We start from the raw sequence: 25,249 nt of genomic DNA, 5'->3' as shown, positions 1-25,249 counted from the left end.
AGAACATTTCTATAAATTTATTGGGCATCCCAAGTTACAGTGTAAGGAATGTAAATCCTAATTATTATTTACTTCCGCTATTTTAATATATATCTATATTCTTAAGGTTTCGAGCCTTTATATTGAGACACCTAATATTTGTTCGAGCATTCCTCCACCAATTTAAAAGTAAACTTTAACACTCAATTGAAATTTAAACTGCCAAACTAATTTGTGATTATAATTTTCTAGACATAAAATCAATATATATCTAAAAGACAAAACTAAATCTATATTTTTTGTGTCTTAATATAACCAAACCCTATGAAAGAAAAACCTATAGAGAAGACAAGTTCTTTTTTTGCTTTTTCTCCTCCCCTTTATATGATTTTGATACACAAGTTTTGAAAAGAATCTTCCTCATCCCAAATCACTCACACACAAGATCTTCGTTTCTATTCTATTGAAAAAACTATTTAAAATTAAATATCACTAGTCTTACACATGCAATATTTAGATTTTAACCCTAGTTTTGAGAGTTCTTTCTTAAAATTTATGACGAAATGATCCTATAAGTGTGTTAAAGAAAAGAGAGCTTATGAGATACTTACAAACACTCAAAGAAAAGTATGAATCACGTTAAATTTAGCAGAGTAAAACTAAAAGAAATATATAAATTAGTTTTAGATATTATTTATTTTTTACAAGAAATTGACTGAGAGCTTCCTAAGCTCTTAAGGTTGATTGCACTTAATTTTTCTCGTCCATTTAACTCTAATATATCAATTAATATAGTCTATATTCCATGGATATCAAATTATAATTTTTAGTGTTAAAATTAAATCAAAATATTAAGTGCTGAACAAATTAACAGTGATACTTTAATTATTTATTTAACATTAATCATTGAAGATAAATATTAAAACTTAAAAATTCACTAATTTACTATTATTTTTATGTACATTATTAATATGAGAGTCGAATTATTTTAGTTGAGATATTTAATTAATAAAATATTATAATAACTTTTACCTTATCTAGAGATTAAAATAGTATTTAATTTGGTTTAAATTTTTACTTTAAGATTTTAATAATTTTATTAAACTTATTTTATTTATTTTTTTTTCAAAAAACTTGTTTTATTGATGGTGTAAAATAAAATAGAACATTTTTTTTTCTTTTTTTTTTTTAACCGTGGGATAATTTAACGTAAATAAGCAATTAACCACAATTGATTTGGCTTCATTCCACTCCCAAAAAAAAAAAAAAAAAAGCTTCATCAACTTTGTATTTCTTTTTAATTTCTTCTGTCTCGTTGGATTTCAACAGAGAGAAAAGGGAAAGGGGAGGGAGGTTTCGGGGAATAGAGATGTGGGAATCGATCTGCTTGACGCTGGCGGCAACTGCCGGTAACAACATCGGAAAAGTTTTGCAGAAGAAAGGCACCGTAATCCTGCCTCCTCTCTCCTTCAAGCTAAAGGCATCTCTTTTTCCCTATTTTCTTCTTTCTTTCTTTTTTTTTTTTTTTATCACGCATATTCTGTATCCAATCGTATATCTTACAGTTTAGCCGGATATCCAATTTTATATTTATCTTTTACATACTGTGAATGTGTTGGAAGTTTGAAGTTTGAACCAAATTCTGATTTTCCTCTTTATTCTAATTTCAGTATCGTTCGCAGGAAGTTATATTTTCTTTAATGTCGATTAGGTATTTGTATAGGATTTTACAGCATAAGGAGCGTTGCATGAATTACTCCGTGACAGAATATAGAAATAACGGACATAATTGGGAAGATTGATGGGGAATTAATTAGCAACATATTAATTATAAATTAGAAGATTTTTGCTCTTGACTGGTGGAGATATTGATTGAAGATTCCTTCCTTACAGTTGAGAAATGATTTACTTTTCCGTAAAAGTAGATAAACGATTTATATTGTTTTTATGGTAGGAACAGAGTAAATCTTTGCTGTGAAGGTTCGCCAACTTAACATGCTTCTCTTTTCCCCCCAGGTGATCAGGGCTTATGCTGTTAATAAAATTTGGGTGATAGGGTTCCTGATGGATATTTTTGGAGCCATGTTGATGTTGAGGGCACTATCCCAAGCTCCTGTAAGTAAACCCAAGCATCAAAAGCTTTCATATTTCTATTGTCAGTCAATTTTATAAATATTGTAATAATTGACATGCGAACATTTGAAATGAGAACTGGAGTATCAGCGGAAGACTAGTTTTGACTTCTATTTTATGGGTGTTAGCAACCAAGAATCTTGGTCATGATTCTGAAAATTTTATTGGTGATCTTATTTTATCACCGCCTTGTGTTTGTTTCTGCATAATTTGTAACTTAGGAAGTGTACTACTCTCAGGTATCTGTTATCCAACCAGTTTCTGGCTGTGGACTTGCAATTCTTTCTGTATTTTCCCATTTTTATCTTAAGGAGGTCATGAATGCAGTTGACTGGATGGCAATTACTTTGGCTGGTATTGGCACCATAGGTAATGTAAGTTTCTCATGATTCTTGCTGTTGATTAGTATACACAGAATTCATCTTGTAGGTATTCACTGATCCAAAATATTGCCATTTTAATTTAAATTTGAATCAAAAGGGAGGATAGTAACCATCCTTTGTTATGAATGAGATCAGTCGACTTCTTCTCCGGTGGAAGTCTTCTTGTGCATATTTTTAGTGTATGATCTTCAGAGAAAAAATAAAGTACAACTGCCTCATAATGACAAGTTGCTAATGTTTCCTCTAATAATTTTTTGGGCTATATGGAATTATAATTTATTTGCTTTTTTCTTTCTGTTTTGTAGGAGTTGGTGCTGGTGGAGAGGAGCAAGAAGCATCTTCTATATCCATTTTCCAGTTACTGTGGCTAGCATTGCTTGTTGCCATCTTGTTTGTAGGTACCTTTTCCTACGTGCCATCTGCTAGAATGATACCGTGACATATAATATTTTGTAATATTTCATAGGTATCTATTGAGTGCACATGTAATATTAATTTTTTACGACTCTGACATTGCATATTCTGTGATGTAGTTATAAAACCTTTGGGCAAAATGTTTGCCCATATTGATTAGGAAGCTCATCATCTTGAAGTGATATCTGTAAAAAATGAAGTATGAATTTTATTGAATAATGTCGCATTATATATAGGTTTTAAGAATAATAAAAGGAAACACTTTTGACTACATGAGAGAGGTACATTCTTACTATACCCTTTACCCTACTTACTATTTAAATATACTTCTCAACACTTTACTTCAAGTTGGTGAATAGATATTATCAATTCCCAGCTTGCCAATAATAATTTGAAACCTAGGATTACTCAACTTTTGGTCAAACATCCGTGAGTTGCAGAGTAGTAGGCATGTACAATGAGCATATTAATTAATTGTCCAACTTTTTCTTGATAAAGTGTCGACTAATTTTAGTCGTCCTGTCATGTTGTTCAGGGTTTGTGGGTAATGTTAATTGCTGACTTATTTTCGCAACAGAGTCTCATAAGTATCTCTCGTTGAATCTTCAAGTCTTCCAAAATCATCTTCAACTATTATCTCACATACCCTTAAGCCATGGTCTTAAACTTTGAGTTGGCACTGGATTGGGATATTACATTCTACTTCTTACTTCTTAAGTCACTTGGTTACCTCCAAGAAATATGTGGTATTCAGATGACCTTTTATTGACTAAGGAACTTGCATAGTTAGAATCGTTACATGTTTTAAGGAGCAACCCATTATTTATCTTGAACATTATTTCCTTTTTTATAGTACCCTTTAAATAATAGAGTATCTTATAGGCAACTTATTTATGCATTTCTCTGGGCTTGTGCATGAGCTAACTCACTACATTCGCTGCATTTGCAATATCTAACCTTGTATATAACAAGTATATCAACTTCCCCACTATCCTTTGATACATTTCCTTCTCCGCCTTTGGGTTTTCCTCTGCAAGTCTCAATTTGTGATTAGGAATAATTGGTGTATTAGCATATTTGCATTTTAGTTTGCCACTTTCCTTCAAAAAATCTGGAATATATTTCTGTTGAGATATTAGTATTCTACACTTAGAGTAGGCCATCTTTATCCCGAGAAAATTTTAATCTTCTCAATTCTTTAATCTCAAATTCTTTAGCTAGTCTTTGCTTGGATCATCTTCTCCCATTCATCATTTTTTGTAACAGTTATATCATTCAGTAGAGCTGTGACTCCTCATAACTCCAAGTGTTTGATAAATAGGAAGTCATCTCTCTGACTTTGTTTGTAGCTCATGGATAGCATCACTTTGGCAAATCTCCCAAACCATGCTCGAGAAGATTGTTTAGGTCCATATAGTGTTTTTTTTTAGTTTGCATATCTTATTCTTCTCTTCTCCTTTAGCAAACCTGGGGGAAGTCTCCATATAAATTTCCTCTTCTAATTCTCTATGCAGAAAGACATTCTTCATATTAAATTATTGTAATTGCCAGTTGAAGTTAGCAGTTAGGGATAGTAGGATCACATGTCGTATTCATCTTTGCAATGTGTGCAAAGATATCTTGATAGTCACTAGTAGGTTTGGGCATATCTTTTGACCACCAATTTTGCATTGTATCTTTTAATAGTTCTTTCATACTTATATTTAATAGTGAACACTCATTTGTTGCCTACGATCTTTTGCCTTTAAGTAGATCCATCACTTCCTAGGTCTGGTTTTTTCAACTGCTTGCATTTCAACATTTGCATCATTTTTCTATTCCTTATTAGTTGAAATCTTATATAATATTTTGAGAATAGATACTGTATTCAAGTTCATAAGAAACTTTTTGTGAGTTGGAGAAAAATTTCCAAAGATACGAAGTAGGAAATTAGATAAGGTGGATGCTTAGTGCATTCTCTAGTCCCTTTTTTAAGTGCAATAGACATCATTACCAAAGGGATAGTGATTCTCAAAGTTTATCTCATTTCCAACACCTGGCTTAGATTCTTGAACCTGTTTTAGACCAGAGTCAAAGATTTTCTTTCTTGAATGCACCTGTGTAAAATGTGGGTCCTGTATGGATTGAGGTTCAGGCTCATCATGTGAGGCTTAAGGCTTAGATTATTTTCTGGGTTCTGATCTTCTGGTGAGATAATGAGCTTAAATAGTATTAGCAAAATGCTTTAAGGGCAGGGAAGGAATGTCAAAAGATGAGTCTTTTGAGTCTCTTGTATTTTCCAGTATAGTCTTCCCTCGAAGATAAGATTAGTCCAAGAAAAATTCCATATCAACAAAGGTTACATCAATCAGATACATAAAATTTCTTTGTGGATGGGTGGTAAGACTTGTATTCTTTTTGAGTGAATGAATATTCCATTAAGACACACTTGATGACTCTTGAGTCAGAATTTCCTCTTTGAGACTGATGCATGTGAACATAAGTAATAGACTCAAAGACACAAGAGATAAGGTTATTAGTGACTTATGCCTTTGGAAAGAATATAGTTAGAACTGACATCGGACTTTGAAAGTCTAGTACTCCAGATGGTAACTGGTTGATAACATTTATGGTAGTTAAACACGACTTCCCCCCCAGTAATGTTTAGATACATGGTTTTGAAACAACAAGGCACTTGTAGTAGTAAACGAGTAAATTCATTCTACTGACTCTATTTTGTTGTGGAGTTTGGAATCAAGAAGATTTATGAACAATTTATTCTTTTTTAAAGTAGTAGGTCAAGTTTTGGTTAAAATAATCTTGGATATTATCAAATATAAATCATTTAATTGTGGCTCCGAATTGTGTTTAAATTATGATATGAAACTAGGGAACAATACAATCAAATTTAGTTTTCGATTTTAGTAGGAAAAGCCAAACAATCCGAGTATAGTCATCAATAAAAGAAACAAGCCATAGTACCCTAGAGATGTTAGGAATATTAGATAGATCCTAAATGTCACTATGAATTGGTTGAAAAAAAAAATTACTTTTTCTATTACTAGGAACAATGGTTACAAGTCAATGTTTAGTTAGTTCACATACATAGCAATGGAAATTTTCATTATTGCAATTAGAAAATAAAGAGGGAACATGGCCTTGAAGGTGAAAAAAGAAGAGTGCTCTAGTCTCTTGTGATACAATCGTAGCTTATCTAATGTGTTGGTAGGAAGAATGAAGCCAGGTACATCAAGTGTATTCGGGAAGTATAACTTGTCTTGAGACTTAGTACATCTAATCATCCTACTCAAATTTTTGGTTCTAAAGTTTACAAAGAGGAGAAGAAATTACTTTGCAGTTAAGGTCACGAGATAATTAGGTTACTGATATAAGATTTATACAGTTTAGAGACATTGAGAACATCCCCAAGAGTAAGGTGAGGATTAAGGTCAAAAGATAATTTGGTTAGTGCCCGAATTTGGTGGGTATTAACTTGTCTCTAACCTTAGCACATTCAATCATATTGCCGTAATTTTGGTCCTAAAATTCACAAAAAAGAGAAAAAAATCACTTTACAATTAAGTTAATAAGATAATTTGGTTATTGATACAAGATCTATACACAATTTAGGTAATGGAAACATCCTTAAGAGTTAGGTGGAGATTAAGTTTTATAGTTCCAATTCCTGCAATTATAATTAGTTAACCATCAGCAATAGTAATCTTCCTATTGCTAGGACATGAAGTATAAGTGTTAAACAATTTAGAGGAGTTGATCCTATGGTCGATTGTTCCTGAGTCAACAATATATGATAATGCAAAGGATTTATTGAGGCGTTTAAACCATGGGAAATAGGAAATGGACTTGAATGTGTTATGAGACATCTATCTTTAGGTTTTTCAAGTTGCTCAAGTCTGGTCCACAATTGCTCAGTTTCTGCATTGAAATCACAGGTTTCTGAATTCTTCTCTTCTAGGTTACATGTACCTGTCCTTGATTTTTCTTGTATTCCCAATCCTTGATAAAGGTGGTCAGCTTTTCATGAAGTTTCCGATAATTTTTTTTGTGTATGTTGGTTTCTCGTAGAAGGTACATCAGCGATTTTTCCTGTTCTCCATGCCTGTAGCTGAGGTTGCACTGTGACTTAGTTCCTTCCCCAATTAGTGTGGTTTGGAACCCTTAATAATCATAATGGAGCCATCTGTTGTGCAAGATTCAACCATAACTCTACATATGCTTTCTTCCTCTGCACTAATTAAGGATATCACTTCATTTAGGGATGACATCTTTTCCTTCTCGAACTCTCATCTGATCATGTTCCTCACTAACTCCTGCCACAGATTGGTATGTGCTATCTTTCTCAATGGATCTTTCTAAGTTTGCTGCGCCTTTGCTATTCTTCATAGTGATACTGTGATATTGATCATGTTCTTACCATAAGCCTATAAGAAGCTATGACTATCTCGTTATCCTATTTAGCTGTCCAGATTTTGATGGTTAGATCATACATCTAGGCTGTATCTTTTTCCTTGGAATATGTTTCTCGGATTGAATCCCAAATTTCCTTTGTTGTAAGTAGGCATATAACTGGTTTACTAAATTTTGGTGCCATAGACTTCCAGAGTTAGACCTTAATCATAGAATCCTCCTCATCGTAAGCATTGAAAGTGAGACCTTCTGGCTTTGATCCAATGGCAAAGAGATAGCTTAGTTTTCCTCTGCCATTGAGAGTGGTTTGAATCAGTTGTGACCAACTCAAGTAATCTTTGCCGTTGAAGTGGTAGGTGACCTAGATTTGCTGAAATTCACCATAGTTCTATGCTGAGTTTCCCATGTGGAGATTTGTTTCAGTACTTTGGGATGTAACTTCCGATATAATCTTAAAAGCTTGAGGCAGTGAAGGCCTATTAAATAAGCTAAAAATAAGGGTTTTAGCGGCTAGTCAATGGCTGTGGTGTGGCTGAGTAGTTGTAGCTGGGGGTTGCTCGAGTGACTGAAGCTGCTGGTCAGGGTTTGTGCAACAGAGGGTAGCTGCATTGTGAAGGCTGGCTGTATATCAGCAGAGGGACAGACCTGCGGCTGGTGGCGGCTGCAGAGGACAGCATTGCAGAGCGTTGCTGATGATGATGAAGGCTGGTTTTGGCTGCTGGTGGCCAGCGGCTGGTATGGCTGGCAGCTGGACTAAGGTGTCCGGCTATGAAGGCTAGCCTTGCCTCTCTAAAATCTTTCTTATTTTGGCAATAAAGGTTGAATAGAGTTTGTAAAAGAGTTTATGGTTTTTATAATAGGGAGATTTTATTCAAAATGGATAATGAATTATGAATTTGTTTGAATAATAGGGCCCAGTGTATAAAGGTTTGTTGAACAACAAAAGAAAACACTATTAATTACATGAGAGGGATATATTACTGATATATCCCTTGCCCTACTTACTATACAAATACACTTCACAATCATATCCATGTCATGGAGCTCTGGCATTGCAAATTCCATGACATGGATATTATTGTGAAATATGTTTTATTGATGAAGATTAGTAATATAATTAGTTTATATCTAGATTGTTGCCACTTCCCAGCCCCCCACTTCTCCATCTCCTGGTATAATTTATTAATACATTCATAAACAATGAGGAAGTAAATTTGGAGGATCTATTTCGTTGTACTTCAATTAAAAACAGAACCTGTTTGGCGGATAATCAACTATTGAACTCTTTTCTATATTGAGGACCTGATGGAAGGGGGGCAAATCTTATTTTCTTAACATTGGCTTTTGGTGTGGAAGAACTAGGCTTGAAACTGGCATTCACTAGTTGCCTAGCTACTGAAATTATTATCATATGCGGATGAATCCCTCAGTAGTTGTGCTTTATTTTTAAGGATGGTGATTGTGATGCTTCTGACTGTTCAGTTATTATTAATTTTTTTGAATAGGTACTCCTAAATGGGTGGCTTCATATCTTCAAACGGCAGCGAAGAGAACAGGAGATGGTACAATTCTGGTTCACTTATGTCCCATGTTCTATTAATATCATTTGCATAGGTAGTACTATCCTTTTCTTTTTTGTGCTTCACAACCAACCCCACTTCTTTGAATTACATTGCTGTGCAGGTAGAATATGAAGTTGTTGAAGAAATTATATATGGCTTGGAATCTGGCATTTTGTTTGGGTAATGTTTCACATAAAACTCTTTTATCTGGAATTTTCCTCCGCTAAAATTTATGATTTCTTATGGACTAAATTTTGGGTGGGGATTTATTGACATGCCAGACTTTGAGCTGGTAATAGAACATGGTTTGCAATGACTGAGGCAAATCGAGTGTCTATGACAGAGCTCTGTAGGCTGTTGATATTGTTACTGTATGCTTCTTGGAAAATGTTCATTCGATCAGTGCACTGAAGATTCTTTTTTGGAAGGAAAGTACAAGATAATATAAACAAAGTACCAAGGGGTTGCTCATATATGTAAGACATCTATAGGTCAATCAGTATATCCTTGAGATCTCCTAATCCCTCATGAACAGAGAGGATGACTCTCGAACGAACAACAAAGGTTTTGGTACCATCTCTCAGTCTGTCAGAAGAAAAACCTACATCTCTCATTCGAAATAACTTACAAAGTAGCAAAGGGAACAAGAGATAAAATTAGCTTCCTTATTCTATTATTGCCTTGGAAACTCTACCAAGCCAATAACTTAAACAGATCCAACACCAACCCAACTCAAGTTAAGAAAATGAAAAGCCATGCAGGCAGTAACAGAAAGGACACCACAATATCAGATGATGAATCTCGATTTTCCCTTGACACAAATAACAATCCTTGTGTAGGTCCTTCCCCCTCTCCGGATGATTATGAATAATGAGAATAACAACCTCTAATAGCTTCTATAGGTTAAAAGGGCAATTCTAGCCAAAGCATTATTCTTCCAAATCTCACCCATGGAAAAAATTCCTCACGTAGATGAGCAATGGGTATTTCGCAACGTCCATGAAGGTTTATCCCATCCGGGGGATCCACCTTGCAGGAAGAGAGGTGGTGCAAGAGCTTAATATATTTTCTTCTTCCCCTCCCCTTCCCTGTACCATACACCCTCAATAACATCCACATCCACCAGGAGGTTTTGCACTTCAAAACACAAGTAACTGAACACTTCTATATTTTCCAATCCACCAACTCAAACCTGCATTTATCTCATGTAACAATAACTCCTCCTGAAGCCCCCATTGCAGGAAGGTTTTGCCAGCCAACATTCTTTTGTTTCCCCAACCCATGCGCCATGGAGTCTGACGAGGACCCAATTTAGTTCTTGAAAGCATGCTAAATCTGGATTCCCTTGGACAGCAAACCTTGATGACTGCTCCAATATTAAAGTCATTCAAGCCCCTCAGACTTAATCAAATTATTTTCAGTAACATAAGAACTCAATATTTCCCCTACCTCCCTGGTCTGCTTCAGTTTTCATAATTAACAGAATTCTACAATCTCCTCAACTTGATGAATCTAATCTGCTGCAGCTTTCTTCCTTCCCTATGACTTTGGTCATTTAGACCTTGATGTTACCCCTCTTTTCTATTCAGTAGCCCTCAAAAGATTAATAGCCTGCTCTTTGAATCTGTCAAAACTCAACCTCATAGTGGCTCTCTATTGGGCCGTAAATTGTGCACAAATGTTGAGTTCCAATTAATGCAATTATTTGTCGACTACAGGTATTAGGTATTCAAAATATTTCTATTTGATATTTCAAAAAAAAATATATTTCTTTTTGAGATGCAGTGATAAAATTTCTAAATGCAAAATCACAAAAGTTCTGCTGTTGTTTACGTGTCTTACATATCCCAAAGTGTAACGTAAACTATTCCAAATGCAGGATGGCAGCTGTAGTATCGAAGATGGGATTTATCTTTGTTGAGCAGGGCTTCTCCAAGATGTTAATTCCAATATTCATCTCCTTCAGTGTATGTTGTAGTGGAACGGGATTTTACTACCAGGTATCAAACATCTTATAGTTTTTCTCCCATATCTATGCCGATGTACTTGAAATAGCTTCTTTAGTCATTTATAAGCTGGTGAAATTTTTTGTGTGAAGAGAGCATGTTTGCAGTACTGACATTTAAACTTAATTTTCAAACTTTACACCTGTGCACCAAGTGCACAGTATGATATAGAATAGAATACCTTTAGATTGCCTATATAGGTTATAAATCATAATTCTTTCAAACATAAAACTAGTATACTATTTAGGCATCTATTGTTATACTTTTAGTAAGTTAAGGAGTTTATTCTTATTAATATTTAGTTTTTCTATTTGTATTAAAAGTAATATTTCTAATCTTATTAGAAATATCCCCTATCTTAATAGTTCTAGTATTTTTTTAGTTTAATTCCATCAGTATAAAATATTTAGGAAAAATTATAAATATTTTTGTAATTACTTTTCTTTAGATAGAATTCAGTTATTCTTTTTTTTTTTTTTTTATAGAGAAAAGCAGAATTCAGTTATTCCTTTTTTTTTTTAAGCAGAATTTAGTTATCCAGTAAAATATTTCGGGAATTTCTCAATTTCCTAATTTTATGATACAATCAAATTATTAATTATGATGTTCAAAACTTTTTAAATATGATATGTAAGAAAACTTGGGTTTAATATCTAAGCTCTTGTCCCTAAACACCCAAGTGGAAAAATCAATCCTATTTGTCCTACATTACATATCAATTGACTTGGTTCGACCTTTGAAAATCGGTCCTTTTTGGAGCTTGGTTCGTGGGCATTTGGGATACTATTGAACTATTTCAATGAGAAAATTTTAGTAACCCTTGTAAAATTACATTAACATAATAAAGATTGATTAAATATATACGTACTTTAAAATAGAATAATTTATTCCTCTTAAATATATATATATATATGTATTAAAGTGAGTTAAAGACTTAAATATCTTTAAATATTTTCTAAGAATTTTAACATATCATATTCTTTCTTCTTTTTAAAGTTAATTTAACAAAAAAATCAAAAAGTTAATATATATAAAAAATAGATGATATGTTAATTATAAATTGTTAATAGATTATATTAATATAAATTAATATTAAAATTTTTATTACATAAAACATCAGTATATTAAACTAAAAAATTTAGGATCACAATTTAAAGAAAAACCGAAGAAAGTATCTAATCGACCACTTAAATCTAGCTAGTAGCTCACAATAGGAGAGAAGTAAATGTTTATTTTTCTTAAATTATATAGTATTAGGCATGTAATTTAATAATTAAAATTTAAAAATAATAAACCTTAAGGTTTCGTTTCGTCCCATGTGATGTAGTCTACAGTTCAATCATTGTTGTTTCTTTTTTCTACTTCAGTGGCTATGGTTTGATCTTTAATGATTAGATCACTGTTGGTGTCTCATGTGAATGTAATAAGGGGCGGTAAAGGATTTTGAATCTGCAAATACAATAAAATTTTCCATACCTTTCAGGAAAAATTGAGTAGCTTGTAGTTTCATCTTTCTGTCATTTTTTAAGAAAAATCCTCAGTTCATTAAAGACAGCAAAATGTGTCTGGGCTTTTTAAGAGTAAACAAACAAATAAATTACAAAATAATAGCTTAAAAAATTAATAATCTTATGTAAATTAAGAGTGTTTTGCATCTTAAGGGAGGATGAGTGTATATTTTCAAAATGCAGGACATAAACTGTAGAATTCATCAAACTGTAGGGTAACTATCGTACTTTTGTTGACTTTAAACAGACTCGAGGACTAAAACATGGGAGGGCAATTGTTGTATCTACATGTGCCGCTGTAGCATCAATTATAACTGGTGTGCTTGCTGGTATGCTTGCTTTAGGTGAAAAGTTGCCTTCATCACCATTGGCACGATTTTCCCTGCTGCTTGGATGGTAATATATGTCTCAATATAATTTACTGTCGCACTTTTACTCTTTGCTTCCTATCAAACTTATATGATATGATTTCAGGAGGTCATTAACTTGATTGAAATTTATATTTGAGTAAAATTCTTTGTGATAGTCCAAAATAATGTGCCTATAAACTCTAGTTTTTGGTTTTATGGGAAACTAGAGTGTTTTTTGGTGTATGAAAATATTTTCTAATTCTCATTTTTGAAGTTTATATGTGTTCTATCACTAAATGATACAAAGTTAACGGTGAAGAGAATGGTAATAAATTTGATTATGGAATTAGAAAGTTTTTAAATGGTCTAGTGTTTTTTAGTACTTTTTTGAAAATTATTACATAAATATAATGCTCTTAACATTAATGAATAAAAACATGTATATACATGAATTTAGAAATAAAACTTTAAAACTTTTTCATTTACAAAATGAAGTCCAGACACGTTATATGATGGGCGGAATAGTCTTAGGCTTCACATTTAGACTATGAAAATGTTCATATGAAAGATTCTTGCAGGCTACTTATCATGTTCGGCGTGGTTTTACTTGTGAGTTCATCCCGGCTGGTCCGCCACCTTTCACGTTCACTGCGATATTTTAGGAGTGGTGTTGGTCGAGGGTTGAGCAGCAGACTATCAGTCTCTGCCAGACCGAAGGATACAGATGCAAGCGCGGTTATTCAAGCAGCAACGTTGCATCATTTGTTATCATCTCCCTCCAAGGAGAAAGCTTGAGGATAAGTTTTTGGAGAAGCTGCCCATACTTAGTCCTTTCTTTTTTTTCGTTTACATTCATTTAGATTCTTTCTATTACTACACTGATAATGTTGTTGTGTATGTTATTTTTCAAATCCTTGCATCAATTATCATAGCCTTAGTTTAATTTTTCTTTAATTATAATTAGGTACTAAAATTAGTATATGGATACAATTTAGGTAAGTTAAGTTAAAAAAATATTTTTATATTATTTAAAATAATTAAATAAAAGTTTTAGTAAATTTTGTATTCAATTAAATCTGTAAATAACACTGGAATAGGTTCAGAATGGATATTACTAAACTCAGAATTAACTCTGACCTGCAACACATAGAATAACCCAAGATCTCCGGCGAATTTGATTTTTTTAAAAAGAATTTTCTGGATGCTATTGGTTTTATTGATCATCAAATCATATCATATTTTGTATGCTAAAATTTATATTAAAAAAAAATTGGCAAAATGAGAATTTACAACATGGGTAAAACTTCCACTGAAAATAGTGGCAATGAAGAACGTTTTTTCTTTATTCCTTCTCTTGTGGTGTAGAAAATAAAAATAGGCATCAGTTGGCTTCAGAATTTCTTTCCTCCATGCAAAGGGTATAACAAAAGGAAGAGGAAGAGAAATATTTCTGCAGATTTGGAGACGAAAGAGGAAGAGGAGTTAATAACAGACGAAGATGAACTGAAGACAAAGAGGAAGGGGAGCCGATAGCATCCCCGTTGAAGACGAAAAGGAAGAGGAGGTAGCTGCTGGCGCCAATTGAAACACTAGAGCTACATGCCTCATGCAGAAATTAATAGCTATCCTTGTGTTCTTTTTCTCTTGCTACATGTTAGCATATTTGCAACTAACAACATGAAGAGAAGTTGATTTCGTCATAGACTATGAATAAGAAGAAATGTCTCCAGATCATCGTAACTCATCAAAAACATCTGTATAATACTTGGTTCTCGAGCATGCATATCTTAATTGCAGTCGTATTCAGAACAGAAGAAGATGGAGGTAATGGTTGATGAAGGAGATGCATCAAACAGTTAATGAATGTTATTTGCAGAAGAGTGAAATTAATTGGAGGAAAACAGGACAAGGATAGCCGATGAGATGTTGAAGAAGAGAATAAGAGGAAGGTGATGCATCAGTGGTTGATGGAGGAGAAGCAGATGTGTACTACCAATGGCTACTGATTTGAAATGGAAGAAAAACGAAAATAGGTTTAAGATTTCTAGTTCAAATATTTATATTTTACATTTTAAATAAAAATAAATATAGATATACAAAAGGATAGAGTTGGAATGGATTTTTTCTCTCCAAGTCATATGTTTGGCAAGGTAGTCATCATCTTGTCAACAACTTGAGGTCCTCAAATGTCTGACTATGAAGCCTCATTTTGCTCTACCAACTTCATAAGCTTGGGAAAATCGGATTCGGTAATATTAGCATCTTTTAAAAGTAAACAACTTATAAGAACTTGCTTCAAGAACTAGTAAGTGGACACATGATATAGCTTTCCAATTTTTGGTCTATTGGTTCATATGTTGCTTGATTTGTTGAACGCTGGGATTTTCTCGAAAAGGATTGTGTCATCTTTTCTTACGACTATAATCCGGAGATCAAACTCGGGAGAAAAACTTTCATTCTCACAACTTGAAAATCATACTTTTCTTTACACATTCTAGTTGCTTTTCTTATTGGAAGATTCGACAAACTCCAATAATTATGAATATGTTTAACATTCAAATCTAAAATTTACTATTGCAGGACTTACATTAATGAGATGAAAAAGTCCTGTTCAAGAATTAAGTATACAGAGTGGAAAACGCTAACCAGGTGAAAGCTCTTAAAAAACAAGCCTTTCTCAGTGCGATGGAAAATTTTAGTTGGATTAATAAAAATGTGTCTGGAAGTGTTACCAGGAGCTTGCAGAATAAAGAGAAAACCTCTTATGAAATGAGAAAGAAAAGAAAAAAGGAGGATCCCATGATTTTCAACACGAACCACTCCTGCTGCAGTAGCAGCAGCAAAGTTTCATCATATAAACAAAATTCTAAATATTTATTTTTCATTTTAAAGTAAATGATGTTATGGAAGTTCAAGAGCTGAAAACCATTGTCAAGGAAACAAGTGCAATAACTATCTATTATACGATCATTTATATTTCACAAGCAACATCCTCCATCAACAATACTCTCATTTTTTATGCTATATACTGCATAAAATATTACTAGTTAGTTGATGGGTGACATGCCATGGCAATGATTAACATCCCCACAGGCATTAGGACCCCTCAATACCTTATCCCTCTAAAGTTCCATGTGAGTTGCAGTTGGCACCTTCAAATAAGGCCAAAGCTTACCCAAGAAAGTTACGCATATGCAAAAATGACAGATCAGTCTGATTCAGAAGATTAGAGACAAGGAGATGCTAACCTCTGAATAAAAGAATATAGGTCCTATTCCTCTGTAACATTATTTTTTTGGCAGCAATAACTTGATTTTCTTTCTTCCAAGGGTTGTCCTACAGGCAAGATGGTTCAGTTGGGACACTCCTACTCTTAGCTGGTCAAGAACGTATTTTGATTTGAAATGAAAAAGAGGAGGAAGCCTATATTTTCTCTTTTATAGCATGAATGAAGTAAGCTTCTGAAACTAAACTATCATCTGCAACCTTTTACAAATACAGTTCTGCATAAAGTAAGCTTCTGAAACTAACTTTAGAATAATTGCTGAGAGGAAAAGCTCTTTGAAGAGCATACTTCCATTCCCCTGTAAAGGTGGACTAAGTACCAAGATATAGAACCAAGCAGCCGCAATTTCCAAGTTCTCCTTCTACCTTCCTTCACCTTTTTCTCTTATTTTCTTGCAAGCTTGAAAGAGGTAGGTCCATGGCAGTATACTCTTTCAAGACAGTCCTTGAAAGAGATCCTAATTATTTCCTTGGATCATTTAACATGTTGGTTGTGATAGGGGGTTCTAGGTAAAAATAAAACAAAACATCAATTACAAAATCTCAACAAAATAATTCAAATCATTTGCTTGGGATTCTATAGCTTCTGCTAAAAATCCGAGTTGCCCCCAACTAACCCAGTTTTTTCCAAAGGAGTTTGGGGCCACCTCACTGAACATTAGAACATTTGGCATATATTTGCAATTCAGAGTATCTTTGCCCTTTATTATGTTGTAACTAGTTATTATGACTGACTGAGCAATTGCTCCTAAATTGGGACTACGGGGTAAACATCTAAAATAGAATTCAAACCACAAACAATGAAAAAGTACATGGTAATAGACATTAAGGGGCCCCATCCAAATAGACCATCGTACACCAACTCAAATAATGATGAATCACATCAGGAGGCAATTGAGGAGAGATACCACAAACCCTTCAGAGCGCCTTTTTGTTACCTTGGATAATTACCAAGTTGCTCCATCTGCCAGCTTTCATGAGGAGCAACGTGTTCATGGAAAGGAGTGTATTGCTGCAAAAAGGGGGGGAAAGTTTAGATTTCATTTATGCAAGACTCCATTTCTCACAATGAAAACATCTTTATGCAAAGCATGAAAAATATTTGCCCCCCAGCCACTAGTGAAACTCTCATCCATTAGCTTGTCATGGAATGTATATACACAATCAGGCCAAAAAGAGCATCTCAGAGGAAGCGGCAAAACAAAAATTATGTTCAATTATTGCTCTCTTGCTGCAACAATATGAAATGCCAGAGCACCAGACATGAAATGATTGCATGGACATAAGAAGTCCCCTTTTCTTTAACGTTCATTTGAGAAGAAAAAATGATAAAAATTCCCCTCTAAATTAATTATTTTAATGTTCATCTGGTAACAAATCTAACAAGCAGATTTATGTCTCTTTAATGGTAATTCAGCCAAGTTTTATTGGATAATTTTCTAACAGTAGCCTACTTCAGTCAACATTTTTTCAAGAAACAATACGTCAGTGAAGCACATGTGACAGTTAAGCTTGCAACTGGCGGTGGACCATGCATTTACCCTTATTCAAATCATGTTTTCTTCCCGGGAACAAGCTAACCTGAAATTAATTAGGATAGTGAATGAAAAGGTTGCTACAGTTTATACCTCCATTTTTTCCAAAAGTTCTCTGGCTGTTGGAGCAGAGACTACTATATGCCGAGCACCAGGCTTGATAAAACCTTCTGCAACACCATTATCAAATAATGCAAGCAAATTATTGTAGTAGCCATCTACATTTAGCAGACCCACCTGTAAATGGTAGTAGAAAATTATGAACTTAATATGTATTGCCTGGCCTACTCCTTCAAAGGACAAGCTTAATAACTATTTTTCCTAGCAGATTGATGAACTTTACTGTTTTCTTATGAATTCCAAGTTGGGACCAGGTTATCATCTCCAGTAGCTCTTCCATGGTTCCGTATCCTCCTGAAACAACAAACTCATGTTAATGTTAACCAAGTAAAGCCAAAAACTGGTGCTAAGCATATAATGGAGATTATTTCTGTTACTTATTGGGGTTTAGAAGACTGTTGACCTTAAAAAACACAACCAAACACACATTTACAGATATATTTGTTTAAGACTTATTTTTCTTTTAGCTATTAACCAAAATTTTAATAATTCTTTTGCTTCAATTCTCACTTAAATATCATCTATTTTCTTTTAATTACTATCATATACCTGATATATAGAAGTGCATCATAAGTTTCAGACATAAATCAATTCCATCCCAGGCCTCAATCTTTTAGAATGGAACTCTTATCTTCAAGGATTTCAAGCTCCGGGTGGAACGTATACATACATGAAAACTACAGCATATTCCTACCTCCAGGATATCCGAATAATTAAATAAAAAGAAATAGTAAGAATTGAATAGGAATTGAATAGAACAACACAAAAAGAACATTACCAGGAAGAGCAATAAAGGCATCAGCCTCTCGGGCCATCTCAGCTTTACGCTCATGCATGTCTGATACTGTTCTTACTTCTCCAACAGTCTGGCCAGATATCTGTCAAGTTTCAAATGCTTATTACTAAAACTTATTGACCCACCAAATTTGCAACTCAAGTATGCAGGCATTTCAACCATTGAGGCTAGAACTAACACTGTAGAGGGCAGGGAATATTTTTTCTCCAAATTTATCCCGTTAGAAACTTGAATGCTGATAAGTTTCTTTTTTTGATAAAATGATACAGTACCTATTAATATCAATTTGCAACATCAAGCATTTGTGCTGCATCGTTAAGAATAATACTAGATCATTTAATAGAACAGAAAAATTTGAATGCATGTCAGAATCACATAAATCTCAAGCAATAGTGACTTCAATTGACAGACCCTCAGCTTTTAAGGAAATAGAAAACAAATCAATAAATAAATAGAAGTTCCATATATTAAGAACATAAATACCTCAAGAGGCATGAGAGCTTTTGGAATAATCCTGAATGTGAAAAGTGGCCGTTAACTTAGTGAAGATGGCCAAGGAAATATTTTCTTTGCCTTATCTGATATTGAAAAAAGGCAAAAAGAAAAAAAAAAGTAATGAGCTTTAAAGTTTGCAATTTACCCAAGAACATGACAACCGCCATCATACACTCTCTGGGATATCAAACCCATCAACCCAACACTTCCACCACCATAGACCAAGTCTATCTTCCTCTTCACCTGCAATCCAAACTAAACAAAAGTTAAACAAAAAAAAAAAAAGGCAGGAACAAATTTCACCAGAAGCAACCATTTTAATTAAGAGGAGAAGCCAAGGCACATTGATGATCCATTTCAGTAAATAGGTTATAACAAATTTTATAATAGAATACCCAATTGAAGCTGATAAATATATACAAGAATGGCCAGAGTTTTGAGAATGAGCACCCCAAACCCATAAGCAGTAGGATTACCAAAGAGAACAAATGCAAGTCATAAAACTCAATGATGCATTCAAAAAGTCTTTAAGAAGCTAATCTTGTTTAAACAAATACCCACACAAACACACACACATATATATATATATATCACATCATCCTATAAGCAAGGCTCCGTAGGGTCAGGCACCACAGTGAAACCATCTCAGGACAAAAAACAAACATCGTGAGCAAAATTCATAGTCCCAATAGAAGAAGAACCATAAAGTGAACCAGACCCAGATAGCATAACAAACCAGTTCATTGCCTAATTCAAGAGCAGCATCACTGAAGACTTCCCTGTGGCCGGAGTTGCTTCCACAGAACACACAAACCCTCTTGAACTTGATTCGAGTCTTGTCTTCTTCCATTCAAAATCTCTATCGTTTTGCAATATTCAGTCGCAGACCATTGCAAGAAAAATCAAAACACAAACCACAAAATTTATATATCTACACACACACGCGCGCGCACACACACACACACGAGCAGAAAAAGGAAACAAACCTTGCAGAGAAAATATATAGTTTGCGGATACTACTCCAAAAATTTTGGAAGATTAATCAATAAATAAAAGAGACGGAAATAGAAAACCAGACTGTGGTCGATCTTAAATTGAATGATAAAAGGAAATACAAATTGCAGAAATAAAAGGGTCTTATATACCAGAAGAAGCAAACATGAGAAGCCCACATGCTCCATTCCCTTTCTAATCCAACGTCTCTCTGTCGGCTTTTGGATTTAATATTCTTTATATGTAATATATATGTGAGTAAATATAATATATATATTAGAAAGCGAAATTATTTGTTTTCCCAAGTCAAACACAATTTGCCAAATTAATATATATTTATATTATATTATCTTCTGAAAGTGGGAGGAGACTAGAAGAATTAAAAAATATGCCTTGCAGAGAAAATGGCTGAGAAAAAGAAACAGGATGATTCTTTTGTCACTGTCACAAATCTTTTCTTTTTTGTTTTAATTCATATTCTGGGTATGAAATAATCGTTGAAATAATAAAAAAATAAGGTGCTAAAAAATACTCATAAAAATGTAATATGGATTAATGATTTATTTCTTAAAATAATTTAATTTATATATATATAAATAATATGTATGATATTCATTCAGAAATATTTTTTTTTATTTTAAATAAAATATGATATGAAACTCAAAAGTAATTACAAAATAACATAATATAATGGATGAATATTTTTCTTTAAATTCAATAATACTTCAAACCATCTTATATACATATGATCATATAATATCATGAATTAAATATGAAATAAATTAAAAACTAAAAGCTTATGGAAGGAAAAGTTATATTGATATCTATAAATTATTGAATTTATAAGTTCATAATACTCATTATTAGATGTCTATTATATAAAAAATGTACCTTATAAAACCTTTTTAAGAAACATAATAGAAATTTATAATTTCTTAGGGGAAAAAAAAAAAAAAAACTTACATTGTTAAAAAATTTACCAAAAAAACCAAGTAGGACAAAATTTGGTCAAGAAAACAAAATAATAACTAATAAAAAATATCATATTAGTTATTTCATACATAATATTTCAAATATAATATATTAATTTCTAAAATATATAAGATGTTAATATGAATTTATTTATGCAAAGATTCATAACTTAAATGAAAATAAAGTCATAAATCAAATGCGGAAACGTATAATAACGTTAGGGTTTACATTCCTTACATACTACTTTAGAATACTCAATAGGATTATGAAAATGTCTCTTCTAAAAGAACAAACGAATATCAAAGAAATAAACGAAAAACAAATAACCAAGTAATCATAGGACAACCTTCACTAGTTCTTAAAGGGAGTTCAGGTAGTGAATTATTCACAACCTCCTTGTTGATCAGGATCTAGATCTTTGTACTCTTGATATGAAATAGTTAATGAATGAGTGAGCTACACTAGCCTAGTAAGAATATCACGCTAATAACAGATACGGAAAATTGAAGATTGATAAAAATCAGAAAAACAAACAATAGAGTCCTTAATTTCATGTAAATTCATTTACTATAAAGAAAATCACTTATTCCATATTGTGTAACAAGTCTTTCTCCAACAATAACTTATAAAAACTCATATTCATGTCCTCTTATTTATCATATATAAGATGACAAGAAACGATCATTTTATATTTCTACCCAATTACCGGTACCCCTGGGGGTACATCGAGATGTCTTCCTACTCGTGAACTCAATATCCAATTAAACAATTAACCGACTGTCCTCATACCCCGTTCGGTAATGAACGCCAAATATTCTACCATCTCGATACCCTGTCCGATATGAAAGTAAACCATATCTCCCAAACCTTACTGGTAAGGGTATTTTCATCCCAATCCGATCGAAGTAACGTTCACGGTAGGATTCCCTATGTACCGGGCTCGTCCACCCTTTCTTGGGTACCCAGTAAGTCTTTCATATATAGATTTTCATTAGCATAACAATCAACCATTAAATAATCATATCTCATTTTATACTCACCGTTCATTTAAATAACAATATAGTTTAACACAGCCAAATAACCAATGACCGGAATACTTACACACAATGCAGGGGAAACAGATAACAAAATAACTAAAGAGACCCTAAAAACTATCAATTGAATTACGCACAGTATAATAGTAAATAGATATAGGTAATACATAAAAATGAACAGGAAATCGAGACGACCGTGAACCAACCGGTTCCGTCTCCACTACTGACCTATAATTATTTTTAAGTTCTCTAGTTTTTCACAAAAATATACAATTATTAATTATTAAGCCTTAATTTACCGTAACAGAGAAAAGAGTGAGGGATCCTTACTCGAATCGGTGTCCAAAATACTGAATTTTCTACTGCACCTATTGACGGTTCTCGGGTTTCTTGAATTATCCATGCGAAATCCAAAACACTAGTCATGTACCTAAAAATACCCTAGGAATAAAAAATAAGTGTAAAAAATCCTTTCCAACCAATTTTGGCATTCCGACACAGCGACAGCGTAGTGCTCCGGCAAGGACACCACCGGCCGCGTGGTGGTTTGCCTCAACTTGAGCTAGTTTCAGCCGGCTTTATACATATTTCTGTAAAAAATACATTAAGGGCCTCGGTTGGCCGAAAAAATCAGAAAACGATAACCTACAGGCGATAGGATTTTTTGGGTGTGGCGACTTCGCTGGCTTACCTTCGCAGCTTGGAGTTTTTTTTGGTAAACCTGTAAAAAATAGAACGGTGAACACAACGATAAAAAAATCCTACGAAACAGAAAATGGGAAGGGGCTCATCGGAGGAGGTTGCGAGTTTTGCCCATGGCACCGTCGCCGAGCTTTGCCCATAGCACCGTCGTCGAGCTTTGCCCATGGTTTCTAGCTCACCTGTCATTCATTTTGCTCTAATATGGCCATAGGGGTACTTGAAATCGAATTTTGAGGGGGTAGGAGAATATTTACATTTTTTAGCGGTCGGAGGTAGCTTCGGTGCCGCGACAGTCGACTCCTTTTTTTGGCAACTAGTTCTTCTTCTCCGGTAGGAGGCTGGCGGCTATGGTTTGGGTTCAGTGTGATGCAAAATATTTATACCCATCTCACGTTAATTTGTACCCTTCATCACATTTGATATCGACCGTCTAATCGCGTTTAAAGATGAAATAAATCTGAACCGTTTATCGCGATTTGATATTGACCATCCGATCACGTTTAAAAGAAGAACAAATTCAGGTCGTCCACGTGCGCGAGATTGATCCTGGGCTATTAGATCGTGGGGCACACGGATTGCCCACATGACATCCCGCGTGGCACTGATATCAGCGCGACTTGCCACGTGGTGTACTTTGGTTCGTCGAGGTTGCTGACTGGACAGTCCTACATGGCAAAATTTTTTTTATTTGCACTCTAACCCTCAGTTTCTGATTTTTCTTTCAAAAACACCACACAAACCCAAATTTTCATCCTTTTTTTCTAAAATTATTTTCAATTTCATCCATAACATATTTTTTTCCATAAATTCAACAAAAATTAAAATAAATTAATTTAAAAATAAATTTTTTACATATTTAAAATGTTGAAATTAATCCTGAGCCAAATTCCAGGCTCGAGTATTACAACTCTCTCCCCTTAAAAGAAATTTGGTCCATCGAATTTATCTCCCTCTCACTCAATCAAATAATCGGGGATACTAGAATCTGAAGTCTGATTCTAGCTCTTATGTGGTCTCTCTATGTGTGTGATTTTGTCATAGGATCTTAATAAAGAGAATTTTCTGGTTGCAGAATACTATGCTCTTTTAGTCTACAATGCCCACTAGTACCTCCTCATATGACAAATCCTCCTAGAGTAAAAGGGGCTCGTGGGCCAATATGTAAGAGGAGTCTGAGTTATACTTACTTAGCATGACACATGAAACACATTATGGACTCTGGATAGTTCTGGATGTAGTGTCAGTCTGTAGGCGACAGTATCAATTATGTCTAAGATCTCAAATGACCTAATAAACCGAAAATTTAGTTTCTCCCTCTTGCCAAAACTACTGATTCCCTTGAAAGGGATGACCTTGAGGAACACTCGATCACATTTCTCAAACTCTAAATCCATCATTCGGGTGTCTGCATAATTCTTCTACATGCTCTGAGCCATCTGGATGTTCTTCCTGATCTTAACTATTTTGGTTGTAGTCTCCTCCACAAGATCTGGACTAAATAATTTTCTATCACTCACATCCTCCCAACAGATCGGCGATCTGCATAAACAGCCATATAACGCCTCGTACAGAGCCATGGCGATACTTTCTTGGTAGCTATTATTGTATGCGAACTCTATTAAGGATAAATGATCATCCCAATGGCCCATAAAATTAAGAACACAAGCTCAGAGCATATCCTCCAGTGTGCGAATTGTCCTTTCTGATTGTCCATTAGTCTAAGGGTGGAATGCGGTACTAAGAAACAGTTTCGTTCCCATGACTTGCTGAAATTAGACCAAATCAAGAAATGAACCTGAGGTCCCTGTCGAATACTATTGTCACTGACACTCCATGTAACCTAAATATCTCCCAGATATACATTCTTGCAAGTTTATCCAATGGGTCAGTCATCTTGATGGCCAAAAAGTGAGAAGACTTTGTAAGCTGGTCAATAATTACCCAAATAACATCATGTCTCGAGTGTGCCTTAGGCAATCCTGTCACGAAATTTATTGTGATATGTTTCCACTTTCACTCCAAACTCGGTAATGGCTGAAGTAGGCCGCTTAGGTGCTGATGCTCTATCTTAACCTGCTGACACACTAGATACTTGAAAATAAAGTCGACTACCTCCTTTTTCATTATGTTCTACCAAAATGGGAGTCACGTACTTTGATAAATTTTAACACTTCCGGGATGCATGGCAAACTGTGAGCTATGAGCCTCTATCATGATGTCCATTTTCAGTTTACTGTCACACGGAACAAATACCATGTCCTAAAATCTGAGTAACCCATCAGCAGAGACTCGAAATTCTAAATTTACTCCCTATTTTACATCTTTCTTAAGAGTTACTCGGGTAGAATCGGCGGATTGAACTTCTTGTATTCTCTAGACTAACTCTGGTTGAACAGTCAGGTGAGCCAAACATGTAACTCTATTCAGGTCTTAAAATCGTATTTGTTGTGCGATACCTATTATCATACATTCTGAAACCATTAGGTGAGCTAACATACCTATATTTTTTCTATTGAGTGCATCGACTAGTACATTGCCCTCGCTCTGATGATACAAAATATTGCAATTGTAGTCC

General features: G+C 34.0%; 2 protein-coding genes across 6 annotated transcripts; one reads left to right on the top strand and one right to left on the bottom strand.

Annotated features, from left to right (window-relative positions):
- The first annotated feature begins 1,256 nt into the window (after nt 1–1,256).
- LOC110821892 (magnesium transporter, putative (DUF803)) lies at nt 1,257–13,685 on the top strand. Its single transcript, XM_022051852.2, has 9 exons — nt 1,257–1,459; nt 1,996–2,094; nt 2,352–2,481; nt 2,801–2,889; nt 8,822–8,878; nt 9,000–9,058; nt 10,758–10,878; nt 12,640–12,788; nt 13,321–13,685. Exons 1-9 carry the CDS (start codon nt 1,349–1,351, stop codon nt 13,535–13,537), a joined length of 1,032 nt encoding a protein of 343 aa, XP_021907544.1. The 5' UTR covers nt 1,257–1,348; the 3' UTR covers nt 13,538–13,685.
- A 2,894-nt stretch (nt 13,686–16,579) lies between these two features.
- On the bottom strand, nt 16,580–20,291 carry LOG8 (Putative lysine decarboxylase family protein). 5 transcript variants are annotated; one of them, XM_022052132.2, is made up of 8 exons: nt 20,119–20,291; nt 19,710–19,832; nt 19,119–19,216; nt 18,962–18,992; nt 18,461–18,560; nt 17,906–17,976; nt 17,656–17,799; nt 16,580–17,039 (listed from the first exon to the last, which is right to left on the bottom strand). In XM_022052132.2, exons 2-8 carry the CDS (start codon nt 19,821–19,823, stop codon nt 16,962–16,964), a joined length of 636 nt encoding a protein of 211 aa, XP_021907824.1. In that variant the 5' UTR covers nt 19,824–19,832; nt 20,119–20,291; the 3' UTR covers nt 16,580–16,961. The 5 variants fall into 5 exon arrangements, with proteins under 5 accessions (XP_021907824.1, XP_021907823.1, XP_021907825.1 ...); XM_022052131.2 differs by lacking the exon at nt 20,119–20,291 and adding an exon at nt 19,960–20,112; XM_022052133.2 differs by lacking the exon at nt 19,710–19,832 and having other exon boundaries at nt 20,119–20,283.
- Nucleotides 20,292–25,249: the final 4,958 nt, after the last annotated feature.

The sequence above is a fragment of the Carica papaya genome, chromosome 7 (genome assembly GCF_054855325.1).
Source record: "Carica papaya isolate Zhongbai chromosome 7, ASM5485532v1, whole genome shotgun sequence".
NCBI lineage: Eukaryota > Viridiplantae > Streptophyta > Magnoliopsida > Brassicales > Caricaceae > Carica > Carica papaya.
Note: the sequence above shows the minus strand (reverse complement) of the source record. Positions and strands in the feature narration are given on the sequence as shown.

What these genes read in the sequence shown, in the direction of transcription:
- LOC110821892 (XM_022051852.2), top strand. Translation starts at nt 1,349, where the DNA reads ATGTGGGAATCGATCTGCTTGACGCTGGCGGCAACTGCCGGTAACAAC. An exon ending in AGCGAAGAGAACAGGAGATG is followed by an intron (nt 8,879 to 8,999) that starts GTACAATTCTGG and finishes ATTGCTGTGCAG; the next exon opens with GTAGAATATGAAGTTGTTGA. An exon ending in GAACGGGATTTTACTACCAG is followed by an intron (nt 10,879 to 12,639) that starts GTATCAAACATC and finishes GACTTTAAACAG; the next exon opens with ACTCGAGGACTAAAACATGG.
- LOG8 (XM_022052132.2), bottom strand. Translation starts at nt 19,823, where the DNA reads ATGGAAGAAGACAAGACTCGAATCAAGTTCAAGAGGGTTTGTGTGTTC. An exon ending in GGCGGTTGTCATGTTCTTGG is followed by an intron (nt 18,993 to 19,118) that starts GTAAATTGCAAA and finishes TTTCACATTCAG; the next exon opens with GATTATTCCAAAAGCTCTCA. An exon ending in TTGGAATTCATAAGAAAACA is followed by an intron (nt 17,800 to 17,905) that starts GTAAAGTTCATC and finishes TACCATTTACAG; the next exon opens with GTGGGTCTGCTAAATGTAGA.